The following is a 17,781-nucleotide window of genomic DNA, read 5'->3' as shown; positions in this document are numbered from 1 at the left end:
ACCAAAAACCAAATAACGTGTATGTTCGCAACTTTTGGACATTGTACGGCCCTTATCAATGAACAAAACCTAATCCGCATAGTAAACTATTAAACGCACCAACATTACAAAATGTAAAACAATATTAACAAGGAAACCAACGGCCAGATTTAGGATAAAACAATAAATAATTTTGTTTATGTTATGATGACAGACAACAACGACAACCACTGAATTACAGACTTCTGCCTCGGTAGAGCACATATGTCGTTGCCCACGTCATTTGGTCTCGGATGGATAGTTCTTTTATATCAATCTGACCACATCTCATTTTTTACATCAAGGAAAGGTTCATTTACCTTTTCACCTTTTTCCGTCTAGTCAGAATTCATCGGCCATATACAATGGAAAAAAAACCAGAAGTTTACTTTGTACGTTCCCTTGAACGTAAATATGCTTTTATTTTTTGCCTTACTACTTTTCTTTATTACAATAAAACATTTCCTATTCGAAGCACCTACTTTAAGCGAAATCTAACAATATGGTTTGGTTTATATCACGATGTTTTGCATGCATGACCCCGATTTATTCCTCTTTTTATGAAGACTATGACTCTGATATTTTAGGTCGAGATAGAGATCAGGTTATAATTTTAGGGGATTTTGATGCTAGGATTTGTAGACTTTTTAAGTAAATACGATGAGGATTTTAATGATCATGTCCTTGTACTTGAGGGGTTTGAAGTTACGGTTAATTAAGGGTACGAAGTCTTGTTCTAGCGATAAAGATTTATTTGAAATGTGGATTTCAAGGCGAATTCATATACTGACCTGTGGCACATTTTGATAATCCAAGGGTAAATTTTACATCTTGCCAATATAAAAGACAGCTCTCTCACAAGCAAAAAAACCCATAACTTTAAAGTATAAGAGTATACACCACAAGCATGGGTACACATTCCACTGCATCCACTTACCCCGATCAACGAAGTCTGCAATCAATATGAAAATTAGTAGATGTGTATTGATTACTCACAGAAAAAAAACCCAACTTATAACTGTAAAATATAAAGGCATACACCACAAGCACAGGGACGGACACATTCTCCTCCATACACACAGCACTAGCAACAAACCCAGCACAAGGGTTTGATCCAAAACTTGTAAAACAGGGTACATTTTACCAATATTTAAATCGGGATTAAAAATGTAGAGATATTGCAATACATTCAACTAGCTTATAATTAGTTAGCAATTTATTTAATAACATTCTAAATGATAGCCTTCATAATTATTTTCCATGTAAGTTAAATGTGCTAGTAATTTCGGATTAGTTGACCACATATTTATCATGAGGACACTGATTAAAAAGTATATCTTAAACAGAACTTACTGGTAAACATGTTGAAGTTGAAGTCATCCCTTCGTAAATTTTACGGACGCCATCACGAGTTGGTTGACCGTTATGGAATAACCGTTTCACAGATGATATCGGATATGTTCCTTATGTCGTAACTACATTACCCTCCCTTTTCACGAATGTGACTTACCGAATTAGACTATTTACCGGATTTGTAATAACATAAGCAACACGACGGGTGCCACATGTGGAGCAGGATCTGCTTACCCTTCCGAAGCACCTGAGATCACCCCAAGTTTTTGGTGGGGTTCGTGTTGCTAAGTCTTTGGTTTTTTATGTTGTGTCATCTGTACTATTTGTCTGTTTGTCTTTTTATTTTTGGCCATGGCGTTGTCAGTTTGTTTTTGATCTATGAGTTTGACTGTCCCTCTGGTATCTTTCGTCCCTCTTTTGTAGGTTTAAATGATTGTTTTTGCGTCCATTTACATGTAATGTTCGGTCTTTATCCATCTCATATACACAGTAAATAACCTAACAAGGATATTTTGTATTTTGATTTTATCACAATTTCAATTCCGTTGTAGCTCGTCAAATTCTGATAATTGTTGGCAAACTTTCTTCATGTCGGCTTGGAGTCAGAAAATTGTTACTGTTTTCGTGTTATATACGTTGAAAACAGGCATTCTTATCTATTTTCCAATGAGAAAACGAAATATTCGAAAGTATTTGAAAATAGTACTTATACATCCCTCGGATTTCAAATGTTTGGCTTTGAGCGTTCCTGATGAAGGTAAATCCAGAAAAGCGCTTCGGACGCATGAAATTATTAAACGTGTTGTTTTCAATTTTTTAAATCACTGGGTTGATACCTCTGCTGGTGGACTATCAGTCCCCGAGGGTATCATCAGCTCAGTAGTCAGTACTTCGGTATTGACATGATTTATAACAAACTTTTCTAAAATTGCCCGTTTATAAATCTTGAAATTATAAAGAAACTAAGGTTTCAACTCCCTCAGGCAAAGTTGACCTTAGATTGATTTGGCTATTTGTTTTAGGTATTTTTGTCATATAGCTCTTCATCTGTTTCGGTACTTATACATCCCTCGGATTTCAAATGTTTGACTTTGAGCGTTCCTGATGAAGGTAAATCCAGAAAAGCGCTTCGGACGCATGAAATTATTAAACGTGTTGTTTTCAATTTTTTACATCACTGGGTCGATACCTCTGCTGGTGGACTATCACTCCCCGAAGGTATCATCAGCTCAGTAGTCAGTACTTCGGTATTGACATGATTTATGAGTCAAATCAAGTGACAGTCTACTAACTGTATCGGCAAAAATTGACTTGTTAGTAAACCTTGCCTTGCTGATAATTTTTGTGATATATTAAAGTGTCTGTTTATCTATTTTAATTTTTATCATATAAGGCACAACGCGAAAAAATCGTAAAAATCGTCATTAAAGGGCAATTGCTCCAAGAAGGAGATGTCGGACGAATTCCTCCATATTGTCTTGCTGATCATTTTGGCTTATTAAAGTTTATCTATCTATAACAATTTTTAGATATAAAACAAAAACGCAAAAAAAAATGGAAAAAATCGTCATCAGAGGGCAATAACTCTAGTAAGGAGTCGACTGACGATTTTGACCATCAAACTTATTTATAGATCTTGTCTTGCTGATCAATTTTGCAATCTAAAGTTTCTTTCTGTCTATTGGAGTAAATTTAGTAAATAAATATACGTCATCAGAGACTGCTCAGTTTGGGGGAGAGCTTTCTGTATAACGCTGAAGACCTGTGCTGTTCTGATTGGTAGATAATGTTTGTAATAAATATTTTTTGGTAGATGGATGAAAGCTAGAGTTAAAAAAAAGACAAAATGAATGCTGAATGCACTTATTTTTTTTACTACAGGGTTGAAAAGTAATGGGAGTCAGTATAGGAATTCAGTGCGAATCTACCGTGTTTTTAAACAAGGCCATGTGAATGCCCAAAAATGCCGCATGATCCTATGTTTTTATTGTTGCAAAAGATGGGGCTACATTTGTACTTTTAATTAATGATATATGAAAGCTTCTGATTTCTAAAGGTAAAACCATGTATAAATTTAATTCAAGACATAAAAAATGCAGTAAAGTCAATGGGAGATTTTTTACTGAATTTACCCTATAGGAAAATATACACTTTGTCACTGTACTTTTCAAGGCCACACAAAAATCACAAAGCTCATTTCCTGTAAATTTTAATGCAATGGAAGCTTTTTGGAACCAGTTAAAACTGTTTTTCATGCGAAATTCTATGTTTAACTGCGGCTGACAAGGATGCACTGAGTATACAGTGGGAGGAAGCATGGGTATATGGGAAAAATCAGTGTTATGTCCAGCTTGAATCAAACAATAGAAATTACACTTTAGAGTTAAAAATTTGATGAAAGACATAAATATTCTCCTCATTTTACATCAAATTTTGCACATGTTTCTCCTAATAATGTGTAAAATCATACGCAGATTCCTAATTACCTCCCTTTGACAAAGTGTTTCTTTTAGCAGTGTTCCCAATGTAAAGTTGCAGATTTCGTTGTTATTAAGCACTTTTTTAAGTATTTTAACACTCGAATAATCTGACCGATTGAAGATATTTTTTTTTTTTAAATTCATTGCGTTTCTTTAATTAAAATACATTCTGGACATCTTTTCAGGTTTAGATGACCTTCATCTATCAAACTGGTGATGAAATTGTTTGTATTTGGATTGCCATGCTAAATGATTGCTTTCAAATATTCTAAATTGTTACTTTAATCTTTCAAATGCAAAGTTTGGTCATACCCAGTCTTATTTTTTTATATTTGGCTCATTTTACTTCCTCCGTTTTGGCTATCAAGTCTTGGCGAAGAAACCATCCTGATGTTCAGTTAACAGGAATTTCTGCAGAATGTTTGTAATTGACAGTTTTTGAAATTTACAAGTAATTAAAACACAGATTTAGTAAAATGAAACATAATTATTGTTTTTTGGGGTATGAAACTGCTTAAAAAGCCTTTGAAAAGCCTCTCCGGGGGGTATGTTCAGGGTATATAATCAAATACTTCCATATAAGGCAAACTTTAACTAAAAGAACATTAATACTTTAGTTCTTAGATGTACTTGCAATACTGGTCAAAGCAAACACATTAAACAATTCATATTTATTGGGTATATTATTTTACATCATTCTTTTGAAAACAGTCAATGTACAACTTTATATACAAAATACATATTGGCCGCAGTATGAGCTTTAGTATAAATTTTCCTCTATCTTTACAAATTCAGCATTTATGAATCTTGTAGTGAAACTGGAACTTGAAAATTGGATAAATTACATGATCAATACAAAAAAAAGAGGAAATGAGGTAAAAAGGTCCCTTATCGGTTGAAATTCAGTAAATAAATATACGTCACCAGGGACCGCCCATTTCAGGAAGAGCTTTCTGTATAACGCTGAAGACCTGTGCTCTTCTGTTTGGTAGATAATGTTTGTAATAAATATTTTTTGGTAGATGGATGAAAGCTAGAGTTAAAAAAAATTACAAAATGAATGCTGAATGCACTTAATTTTTTTTAACTACAGGGTTGAAAAGTAATGGGGGTCAGTATAGGAATTCAGTGTGAATCTACCGTGTTTGTAAACCTGGCCATGTGAATGCCCAAAAATGCCGCATGACCCTATGTTTTTATTGTTGCAAAAGATGGGGCTACATTTGTACTTTATTGAATGATATATGAAAGTTTCTGATTTCTTAAGGTCAACCAGGTCTGAATATAATTCAAGACATAGATTTGCATTAAAGTCAATGGGAGATTATTTACTGAATTTACCTTATAGGAAAATATGCACTCTGTCACTGTACTTTTTCAAGGCCTCACACAAATCACAAAGCTCATTTCCTGTAAATATTATTGCAATGGAAGCCTTTTGGAACCAGTTAAATTTATTTTTTATACAAAATTCTATGTTTAACTGCGGCTGGCAAGGATGCACTGAGTATATAGTGGGAGGAAGCATGGGGTATATGAGAAAAATCAGTTTTGTGTCCAGATTGAAAGAAACAATAGAAATTCTCTTTAGAGTTAAAAATTGATGAAAGACATAAATATTCTCCCCATTTTACATCAAATTTTGTACATATTTCTTCTTATAATGTGTAAAATCATATTCAAAATCAGAATTACCTCCCTTTGACAAATTGTTTTAGCAGTGTTCCCCATGTATAAATGCAGATCAATTTGTTATCAAGCACTTTTAAAAGCATTTTAACACTCGAATAGTCTGAAAGAATGAAGATATTCATTTATTTTAATAATTCGTTGCGTTTCTTTAATCTAAAAACATTCTGGACATCTTTTCAGGATAAGGTACCCTTCATTTATAAAACTGGTGTTGGAATGTTTGTATTTGGATTGCCATGTTAAATGATTGCTTTTAAATATTCTAAATTGTTACTTTAATCTTTCAAATGCAAAGTTTGGTCATACTCAGTCTTATTTTTTCATATTTGGCACATTTTACTTCTTCCGTTTTGGCTGTCAACTTTTGGCGAAGAAACCATCCTGATGTTGGGTTAACAGAAATTTCAGCAGAATGTTTGTAATTGACACTTTTTAAAATTTACAAGTAATTAAAACACAGATTTAGTAAAATGAAACACAATTGTTGTTTTTTTTTGGGTATGAAACTGCTTAAAAAGCCTTTAAAATGCCTCTTATGGTCATTTTCAGAGTATATACTAGTAATCAAATACTTCCATATAAGGCAAAATTTAACTACAAGTACATCAATACTTTAGTTCTCAGATGTACTTGCAATACTGGTCAAAGCAAACACATTAAACAAGTCATTTTTATTGAGTATATTATTTTACATCATACTTTTGAAAACAGTCGATGTGCAACTTTATATACAAAATACACATTGGGCGCAGTATGGGCTGTAGTATAAATTTTCCTCTTTCTTTACAAATTCGGTATTTAAGAATCTTGTATTGAAACTGGAACATGAAAATTGGACAAATTACATGATCAATACAAAAAAAAAAAGAAAATGAGGAAAAAAGGTCAATTAAAGAAGTTAATGCAGTAACCAAATATACGTCATCAGGGACCGCCCAGTTTGGGGGAGAGCTTTCTGTAAAACGCTGAAGACCTGTGCTCTTCTGATTGGTAGATAATGTTTGTAATAAATATTTTTTGGTAGATGGATGAAAGCTAGAGTTAAAAAAAATTTACAAAATGAATGCTGAATGCACTTAATTGTTTTACTACAGGGTTGAAAAGTAATGGGATCAGTACAGGAATTCAGTGCGTATCAACCGTGTTTGTAAACAAGGCCATGTGAATACCCAAAAATGCCGCATGACCCTATTTTTTTATTGTTGCAAAAGATTGGGCTACATTTGTATTTTAATGAATTATATATGAAAGCTTCTGATTTCTAAAGGTAAACCAGGTATAAAATTAATTCAAGACATAGATTTGCATTAAGGTCAATAGGAGATTTTTTACTGAATTTTCCCATATAGGAAAATATGCACTCTGTCACTGTACATTTTCAAGGCCACACAAAAATCCATAGCTAATTTCCTGTAAATATTAATGAAATGGAAGCCTTTTGGAACCAGTTAAAGTTATTTTTATACAAAATTCTATGTTTAAATGCGGCTGGCAAGGATGCACTGAGTATACAGTGGGAGGAAGCATGGGGTATATGGGAAAAATCAGTTTTGTGTCCAGATTGAAAGAAACACTAGATATTACTCTTTAGAGTTATAAAATTGATGAAAGACATAAATATTCTCCCCATTTTACATCAAATTTTGCACATATTTCTTCTAATAAAGTTTAAAATCATATACAAAATCAGAATCACCTCCCTTTGAAAAGTGTTTTTTTAGTAGTGTTCCCCATGTAAAGTTGCAGATCAAGTTGTTATTAAGCACTATTTAAACTATTTTAACACTCGATTAATCTGACCGAATGAAGATATTCATTTTTTTTAATAATTCATTACGTTTCTTTAATTTAAAATCATTTTGGACATCTTTCCAGGATTAGATGACCTTCTTCTATCAAACTGGTGTTGGAATGTTTGTATTTGGATTGCCATGCTAAATGATTGCTTTCAAATATTCTAAATTGTTACTTTAATCTTTCAAATGCAAAGTTTGGTCATACTCAGTCTAATTTTTTCATATTTGGCACATTTTCTTCTTCTGTATTGGCTGTCAAGTTTTGGCGAAGAAACCATCCTGATGTTGGGTTAACATGAATTTCTGCAGAATGTTTGTAAATTACAGTTTTTGAAATTTACAAGTAATTAAAACACAGATGTAGTAAAATGAAACATAATTGTTGTTTTTTTGGATATGAAACTGCTTAAAAAGCCTTTGAAAAGCCTCTTGGGAGTCATTTTCAGTGCATATATTCAAATACTTCCATATCAGGCAAAATTTAACTTAAAGTACATCAATACTTTAGTTCTTAGATGTACTTGCAATATTGGTCAAAGCAAACACATAAAACAATTCATATTTATTGAGTATATTATTTTACATCATTCTTTTGAAAACAGTCGATGTGCAACTTTATATACAAAATACACATTGGCCGCAGTATGGGCTTTAGTATAAATTTTCCTCTATCTTTATAAATTTAGCATTTATGAATCTTGTAATTAAACTGAAACTTGAAAATTGGATAAATTACATGATCAATACAAAAAAAAAATAGGAAATGAGGAAAAAATGTCCCTTATGGGCGTAAATTCAGTAAATAAATATACGTCATCAGGGACCGCCCAGTTGGGGGAGAACTTTCTGTATAACGCTGAAGACCTGTGCTCTTCTGATTGGTAGTTAATGTTTGTTATAAATATTTTTTGGTAGATGGATGAAAGCTAGAGTTAAAAAAAAAAAAAAAAAAATGAATGCTGAATGCACTTTATTTTTTTACTACAGGGTTGAAAAGTAATTGGGGTCAGTATAGGAATTCAGTGCGAATCTGCCTTGTTTAAAAACATGGCCATGTGAATGCCCAAAAATGCCGCATGACCCTATGTTTCTATTGTTGCAAAAGGTGGGGCTACATTTGGACTTTAATGAATGACATATGAAAGCTTCTGATTTCTAAAGGAAAACCATGTATAAATTTAATTCAAGACATAAAAAATGCATCAAGGTCAATCATGTCAATGGGAGATTTTTTACTGAATTTAGTTTTCACGATAATAGGCAAAAATGAAAAAAAAAAATGTAAAATTTGTCATTTAAGGGAAACATTTCCCATAAGAAGTCGTGTGACAGTTTTGACGTATAAAGTTGGTATAGCTCAACATGCTGACCATTTTTGCTTCCGTCAGATTTTCTCGGTCTATAATGGTTTTCAAAATAATAGACAAAACTTACATTTTACTCCTATGTTTTATCTTTAGCCATATTTTAAAAATGATAATCCTAGTCAATTAAGATATGATTGCAACAAACTTGTGGTTTGCTGCGAGTGGATTACAAATTCGAGTCCTGTATTGACAGGCAAGATTTAGTGATAACTGTCAAACTCTGCATCAATATGTAAATTGTGAGATGTGACCATGTGGTCAGAATTGTTCGTCTACATCAATCGCTAGGTTGTAAACACTAGTAGGTGAAATTACCACTTGTGGCAAGTTGAATTCGACTTTGATATCAATTGAATTAGATTTTGACCTCCTGTCGAATGTCGTTGGTGTCTAATCGGGTACCGTGGCTTCTTTCACCAATACAGAGTTGCCTTATTGAAATAGCCAAGAGTGTGGAAATGGCGTTAAACACAAAAATCAAACATTTCTGCCTTTGTTAGTCTTGTGTGTTTTTTATTTTCATTTTGGTTCATTTATATGTTTCGGAATTTAGTGTGACGTCCATTTGAACCAGTATACATTTTTGTTTTGGGGCCAGCTAAAACCCGCCTCCGAGTGAGGGATTTTCACCGCTGTGTTGAAGACCCATTGGTGGCCTTGAGTTGTTTTCTGCTCTTAAGACTAGTTGTTGTCACTTTGACACATTCCCCGTTTCCATTCTCAATTTTTAAAACTTATAAGGACATATTGCTATTTTAATGAGAACATTCAAATCATCTCTTACGTTTTATTGATAAACATATATCTATATACAAGTCTAAATTGAAAACAACGTTCAAACCTATGATTGCGTTTGATAAAAACCGCAATTTTTATACGTGTGCATGCAAAACAAATTTCTTGGTAGAGGGGTCTAAATACAGCACAAACAACATTTTCCAAAAGACCAAAAAGTGAAAAAGTTTATTTTAACAAAACGCATTTGACTAGCAGCTCGAACAACTGATGTTCTTAAACCCTGCTGATAAAAACTATATTACTTGTTAATCATTGGCAATTGCCATATAAACGGATCACCAGATGTAACAAAATAGATTTGAACTAATAATTTAATACCAAACAGAAAACAATAAACTTGCGGAAAAGATGGTATACAGCAAACAAAAGGTACACAAATTAGTACACCATATCCGGATTTCGACAATTAATGTCTCTTCAGTGATGTTAGGAAACGAAACAGTATTTTGAAGGCCATATAGTTTACCTCAATTTAAGACAGACTCTTGGATTTTGAAGAGTCGAAATGGCATGAACGGATCATATAAACCTGAAGGCAAATATAATACAAGCCAAAACGAAAAAAAAAAAAAACAAGTCTAGATAAAAAACAACGTTCAAACCTATGATTGCGTTGGACAAAACCGAAATTTTTATACGTGTGCATGCAAAACAAATTTCTTGGTAGAGGGGTCTAAATACAGCACAAACAACATTTTCCAAAAGACTAAAAAAGTGAAAAAGTATATTTTAACAAAATCTCTCTCTATATATATACACGTATCTATGAGTCGTCATATTGTTTCATATTTACATATAAAGATAACAAACTTAGATAATAACACAATGCAATTATAAATGATCAGATTAAAATATATTGCTCATCTGAATTAATAATCGTTGTAATGTGCTGGTGAGTTTATTACTTGTTAATCATCTGTTAAATCATTCAATTGTAATAAGTTAAAATCTAAAGTAGAAAAAGGAATTTTAAATGTGGTGGAATGTTGTCTCATTGATCAATCTTACTATGTCTTCTTAATATTATATTATTTAAGGGAAAATTCTTAAAACCATTTCCCTGCAATAGCTTGCTCCAAAAAGTGGAGCATTGTTTGCGCAAAATCACTTTTTAATTGTCGAAAAAGCTTAATGACGTCTTGACAAATTCCAAATGAAGAGACAACAAAAAATTCTCACATTTGTCTTCATTTTCATTTTTTCCTTTTATCATTTGAAAATATCGGATAAGCGTGACAACCAGATAATTTGATTGGTCAAAGATGACTTGTGACAGTTTCTATTTAAAAGCTATGATCAGTTCTAAGATAATTGAAATGCAGACAAAAACCAATAATTTATGTAATGATTGGCGATAAAGTAGCCTTTAATAAGTCCGCAACTGAAGATAACTGGAGTCAAATCAGTTTTAAAGTTAGCATTTGTTTATTTGCTGGCTCAACAGTTTAGTATATTTAATCGAAAGTTAAAACAGAATATACTTATCACATCCCTGCAGGTTTTCTGTGCGGTTGGTGTTGATCAGTCTACAGTTTATTATATGGTGTTGTGTGAACTTTTTTGTTTTACGTTGATTTTTAATATTTGCCATGGTGTTGTCGGTTTCTCTTAGACTTATGAATTTGAATGTCCCCTTGGTATCCTCGCCTCTTTTAAAAGTTTTGAGAAGGACTAATTTAGCCAGATTTGGCACAATATTTTGGACTTTTATTATTTTGTTCTTCGGGTTCGGAATATATTCTAATTACGTAATAGCAGCTCGACTGATACGTATTTTCATTTCATTGGATTTTAAAGACGTATTCTAGTAACCTTCACACATTCATAATTCTTTTTATTCAGATTGATCACACGCTTTTCCATGCTTCAGAAGAACTAAGACAGCTGCAAAAAAAAAGAACAGTACTTAAGAAGTAAGTTAAGTAAAGGCCTTATTATCTACTCCAAATTTTCAAGATGAATAGTTTCGAGTTGAGGCTAATGTTTGTGAAATAAAACATTTGACGATTTTATTCCTTAAATTCGTTCACATTCATAGACAAAAAAGGCCACATCAGAGTGGTGACATTTTCTAGATTTCGACATCAATTTGGACAATGAAACATAATGATAGTGCGTAGGTTCCTTTTAAGAAAATGTTTGAACTATGATTCTGATAATATTCATTAGATTAATATGAAATGAAACACCTAGTTACCAGTATGTTCAAATTGGAATCAAACGAAAATGAGTTGGAACGGCCTTACACCATAGAAAAAATATACAGCCGATATTCCAAAATATAAAGTGACCCGATTTTAAAAGTTCAGTACACTTTAGTTTAAAACAATAGTGTTGTCTTGAAATAATTGGGATTCTGGTTTGCCAAGGCGCTTGTTTTATCTTGTTTCTTAGAAGTGAGATGTAAATATTTTGCACGTTAAGACAATGAAAGTATTTTTCAATCACTCAGATCTGCAATATGGATGAAACAGTTTGCAAATACTTCAACAGTAAAGCGGGATGCCGAAACGGCGAGAAATGTGAATTTAAACACACTGAATTAGATCCATCTGCAATTAAATTGTGTAAACATTTCACGTATGTATATTTATTTTTAAAACTATCAAATTTGATGTTTTCTTTTCCTAAATGTCTCTGTTAAATGTCACATGTCTTGTCATTTATTGTATTGTATTGTGTGTTTAAACATTTCTTATGAAATAGACAATAGACAAAAACCATACTTACACATACTAAATACAAGGTACCCTTTATAATAAATGAGAGTGATCTTGTAAACATAAACTGAACTAATTATATTTCAAAACGTACAAAAAAGAAAGTATGATATAAGCCAATGATACTAAAAGACTAATTAAAATGCTTTATATTTATATAGAAATAATCTGTTCGGTTTAGTGCAGAAATGTCTTTAATGGTGGTACACAAAAACGTCAAAACTGGCATATTTGACTTTATGACAAAGGAACATGTCGCGCACCGTCATTCAATGTTGATAGCTAAAAATATATGCGTCGCCTATCTACATGTAAAGTTATTCGCGGTCTTTTTTAATCATTCATATTCAAATAAACAATAACCAGGATTGGAAGAGAATTTTGAAGTCTTTTATTGCATCAGATTGAAACATTCTTTCTTTTTGATTGTTGGACCATTTTTCAGCATACCTAAACCAGCAATCGATTAAAAAAATGAAAATCAGTAAAAGCTAAGAAATGTATGGCATTTTTTTTTCGTAGAGATAACTTCGAGCTACTTGATAAAAAACATACTTTATCCTTTGTTATTTAATAAAAAGATATTTTTTAACGGTGAACAGTTGCAAAGACTATAAGAAAGAATATAAACAACCATTGGGATATAATTGTATAGTCATTTTTGGCTGAAAATAAAGATATTTAGAACGGAATATATAAGCGATTTTTTTTTGTACAATGACGTTGAAAGGTTTCTTTGATACTCAAGTGTCATACTTATTGTCTGGCGTACACAATTATAAGCCTGGTGTCTTTGACAAGATTTTGTTTTCATTTGAATATGTTATATACGACACAGGATAACTTATATAGTAAGCATTTTCCCAAGTCTAAATCCAAGAAGTTAATTGAAACAATATCAACACAATCGATTGCTATTAGGCTAGTCTTTACTACTTTTCATCTGAATTGATTAAAAAAACCAGATGTAATATATTGTATGATACCATTTTGAAATAAAACAATACATAATATGTGGCGTAGGTGCGACAAGGGTCTTATTTGGTCCGCAGTATAAGGTCCATGATTCAAGTTATTATATTTCTTAAAAAGCGTTAACATTTAAACAGTATATATTGTGAAAATGGTTACATTCTTCTGGAATTTTACAAACAGTTGAGTATGAAACAAAAGATGACTCTTATACAATAAATACCACTAATGGATCTCTTTGTCTTCATTAGAATGTCCCTTTTGGTTCATTTATACCTCTCATTTCCTCAAAATTTCATCTTTTTAGGCCAAGAAATTAAACTTTTGGGGTAACTATCACACATTTATGCAAGAAATGTTATAATAAATGAGTAATTGAAGTGTTCAAGCTGAATGAACAATACATATAAAAGTTTACTTAATGGAGGTTTCCTTACGTAAAACTTAAGTTTACGGCGCGTTACAGAGAGAGACATAAAATGCTTCCCCTTGAGTGAATAATTTGTTGTTACTGCTTCAAACATAATTTAATTTACTTATAACTGTATATATTTCTTAAAGTATTACATAGGAAAAGTTTTCTTTTATAGCAAAATATAGGAAATAAGTAGAAGAAATAAGAAAAAACTCCCCAAAACACTAAATATGGCTTGCTCTGCCTATTAATATTCATGGTAGAGCCCTATTTCAAGGCAATTGTCTCTAACAATGTGTTTTTGAGACTCAATCCACTCAGAATATTTCATTTTTATGATATTCCACTGAAATAGCATAAAATTATAACACATGAGAGTAAATACAAAGTCAAAGGTGCATGTACAGCTCCCCTGAAGAAGACTTTTTTGTGAAATAAAGTTAATGTGTTTTTTTTCCTTTGTAATAATGGTTATTTCAAGCAATAGTAGCAAGTTTTGTCATAATCAGTTCAATAGTTTGAGAGAAATCTAGTATTGTGTAAGACGATATCTACAGCGATTTGAGCAAAATTTCTTTGAAATGTCCAAATCATGCTGCATCATGTTAGAATATAGTGTGAACCAATAAATGATCAAATATTCGTCAAATCTTCATACAAACAGTTGAATATGAAATAAACGTTGACCTCAGACAATAAATACCACTAATGGACCTCTTTTTCTTCATTAAAAGGTCCCTTTTGGTTCATTTATACCTCTCATTTCCTCAAAATTTCATCTTTTTAGGCCCATAAATTAAACTTTTGGGGAACTATCACACATTTATGCAAAGAATGTGATAATAAATGAATAATTGAAGTGTTCAAGCTGAATGAACAATACATATAAAAGATAAATTACTCCATGGAGGTTTCCTTACGTAAAGTTTACGGCGCGTTACAGAGAGATACATAAAATGCTTCCCCTTGAGTGAATAATTTGTTGTTACTGCTTCAAAAAAAATTTCATTTACCTACAACTGTTTATTTCTTTAAGTATTACATAGGAAAAGTTCCTTTTATAGCAAACTAAAGGAAATAAGGAGAAAAAGTAAAAAAAACTCCCCAAAACACTGAATATGGCCTGCTCTGCCTATTTCAAGGCCATTTTCTATAAAAATGTGTTTTTGAGACTCAATCCACTCAGAATATTTCTTTTTTGTAGTATTTCACTGAAGTAACATAACATTTTAACAAATGAGAGTACAAACAAGGTCAAATGTTCACGTGCAGCTCCCCTAAATAGGCGTTATACCACCATTGTTTTCCTCAATTAGTCTTTGTTAAATTGGCACTTTTTAGGCCCATAAATTAAACTTTTGGGGAACTATCACACATTTATGCAAAGAATGTGATAATAAATGAATAATTGAAGTGTTCAAGCTGAATGAACAATACATATAAAAGATAAATTACTCCATGGAGGTTTCCTTACGTAAAGTTTACGGCGCGTTATAGAGAGATACATAAAATGCTTCCCCTTGAGTGAATAATTTGTTGTTACTGCTTCAAAAAAAATTTCATTTACCTACAACTGTTTATTTCTTTAAGTATTACATAGGAAAGGTTCCTTTTATAGCAAACTAAAGGAAATAAGGAGAAAAAGTAAAAAAAACTCCCCAAAACACTGAATATGGCCTGCTCTGCCTATTAAAACTCATGGTAGAGCCCTATTTCAAGGCCATTTTCTATAAAAATGTGTTTTTGAGACTCAATCCACTCAGAATATTTCTTTTTTGTAGTATTTCACTGAAGTAACATAACATTTTAACAAATGAGAGTACAAACAAGGTCAAATGTTCACGTGCAGCTCCCCTAAATAGGCGTTATACCACCATTGTTTTCCTCAATTAGTCTTTGTTAAATTGGCACTTTTCAAAAAAATTGTGCAGAATTTATCTTTGTTTCAAATAAAGAAATACTTGGCATGAGTAAAGTTTTATCCTGTCTAGTAATACAGACAAAATTTCACATAACATTTCATTGCATATAAGATAATAACCATCACTGGAAGTTAACCAATCAAACTTTACACCCCTTTTTTCTTGATTACAAGCTGTAATAACCATGTTACCTCAAGTTTCAAAAATATTTTATAGAAACACCAAATAAAAAAAACGGTGCTGTGAAACACCCAAGATATATCATGTATATGTTTATGACCCAGCAATTTTTTACTGCAATAAAATGTAGGATTAATTTCATATAACTGTCAAATTCAAGGCAATATTTTTTTTTACTACATTACAAACATGAATTAAATAGCAAACAGTAAGCAAAAAAAAAAAAACCCTCATAACAGTCATATTGGAATTTTGACGTATCATTACTGAGTTAATTTGAGCATAAACAGTGATGCATGATAACAATGCAAGAATAAGTTTGCTCTTAAAGGGGCTTATTTTGTGACCCGAGGTTTAGATGTATCTACATCTCGTCGAACTTAGACATAGTATTCTTATATTTGAATGGCGTAAGGCACGAATATATGAGTTGATAAATATCTGGTTTACATAGAAGTAATAAATAATTGGTTTCTAAAAAGAACAATCAGTTTTGATATAAAACAGGAATAGTGTCATTATCCAAAACACTTTCAGAAGATGTTTTATAGTTATGGATTTAGAATGAAATCTTATAATTGTGTCTATTTTTCTGTCATAAATGTACATGTAGTTAAAACTTCCACAGTTTTACCTGTTTTGATAAAAATTTGAATCTTTAAATTGATGAAGAGTTGTCACTGAAAGTATTTTGTAAATATTATATATATCTTAAACAATCATAATTTATATAATTATAATTTTTATTTTGACTTTGTACAAATTGTAATTTGTACAAAAAGTGCCGGTACAAATTACAATTTGTACAAAATTCGACTAAAATTCACTTATAACTTGTACAATAATTTATAGCAGGGATTTTGTTATAAAAAGCATTGATATACACTATAGAATTTTTATTCTATGACCACATAATAAACCTTATTTACAAAATACAAATATACCAAGATGGAGACAAGAAATGTAATTGATACATTCATGCCATTTACTTCTGATAGTACAATAGAAATTGGACCAATTTTCAATTCTGATAGAATAATAAAAATTGGCCTCATTGACAATTCTGATAGTCTAATAGAAATTAGCTCCAGCGACAATTAGGATGACACTGACGTTGACAAACCAATCATACGTGCCAGGAACCGTGCGCTGTCTGGCCAACAGATCCAAGCCGAATAAATTACCATGAAAACGAAACAGAAATTATCAGAACTTGCTGTGGGGAATAATGTCATTATACCAACTCCTCAGTATAATCGTGCCCCAACATATCCTCGATATATCTTATGCGTAATTATTGAATCTGGAGAATTTGGGTACCGCTTTGGAACAGCTGTAGGAATTTTAACATGATATTTATCGAGAAATCAAATTGAAGCTATTAAAGACACATCTGTATTCGTAGCAACGGTTTCTAAGCTACATCTTTCGCCACGTGAAGCAATTAAAAATCTTCCAAAAACTGGTGGCCAGATTTTCTATCATGTAAATGCAAGGGGGGGGGGGGGGGGGGAGCAGCACTTCTAAATCCAAATGTAAAAAGCAAAAGATGTTGTGCAATTCCCGATGCCATAACTCACTCACAAATGATACAGAACTATTTTTATATTTTGTAAATAAGGTTTATTGTGTGGTCATTGAATAAAATTCTATAGTGTGTATCAATGCTTAATTTTTTATAACAATATCCATACCATAAATCATTGTACAAGTTATAAGTGAATTTTAGTAAAAGTTTGTACAAATTGTAATTTGTACAAGCATTTTTAGTACAAATAGTAATTTGTACAAGCAATTTTTGTACAAAGTCAAAATACAAATTATAATTTGTACTATTTTTTTGGACAAATTATAATTTGTACAAAATGATAACTTGTACACAACATATACAACGTACAGTTTGCCGTTTATTGCCATATTTATGAATATAGATCATATGGATATTTGAATGGTTTTACACTAGTAATTTTTGGGGCCCTTATAGCTTGTTGTTCGATGTGAGCCAAGGTTCCGTATTGAAGGCCTTACTTTGTGACAAATAATAGTTTGCTTTTACAAATTGTGACCT

At 31.8% G+C, this 17,781-nt stretch overlaps 1 protein-coding gene across 3 annotated transcripts in view; it reads left to right on the top strand.

Annotated features, from left to right (window-relative positions):
* The window catches only part of LOC127724676 (uncharacterized), a 109,686-nt gene that overhangs the window by 8,227 nt on the left and 83,678 nt on the right, over positions 1-17,781 (top strand). For all 3 annotated transcript variants that reach the window (XM_052231722.1, XM_052231723.1, XM_052231721.1), the window contains exons 2-3: positions 11,347-11,417; positions 11,957-12,084. In XM_052231722.1, the coding sequence (XP_052087682.1) occupies positions 11,966-12,084 (119 nt within the window). In that variant the 5' untranslated portion in view covers positions 11,347-11,417; positions 11,957-11,965. The remainder of the gene's footprint in view (positions 1-11,346; positions 11,418-11,956; positions 12,085-17,781) is intronic.

The sequence above is a fragment of the Mytilus californianus genome, unplaced genomic scaffold, assembly GCF_021869535.1.
Source record: "Mytilus californianus isolate M0D057914Y unplaced genomic scaffold, xbMytCali1.0.p SCAF_14, whole genome shotgun sequence".
Taxonomy (NCBI): Eukaryota; Metazoa; Mollusca; class Bivalvia; order Mytilida; family Mytilidae; genus Mytilus; species Mytilus californianus.
The sequence above is the reverse complement of the archived record's forward strand: the minus strand, read 5'-3'. Positions and strand labels throughout refer to the sequence as shown.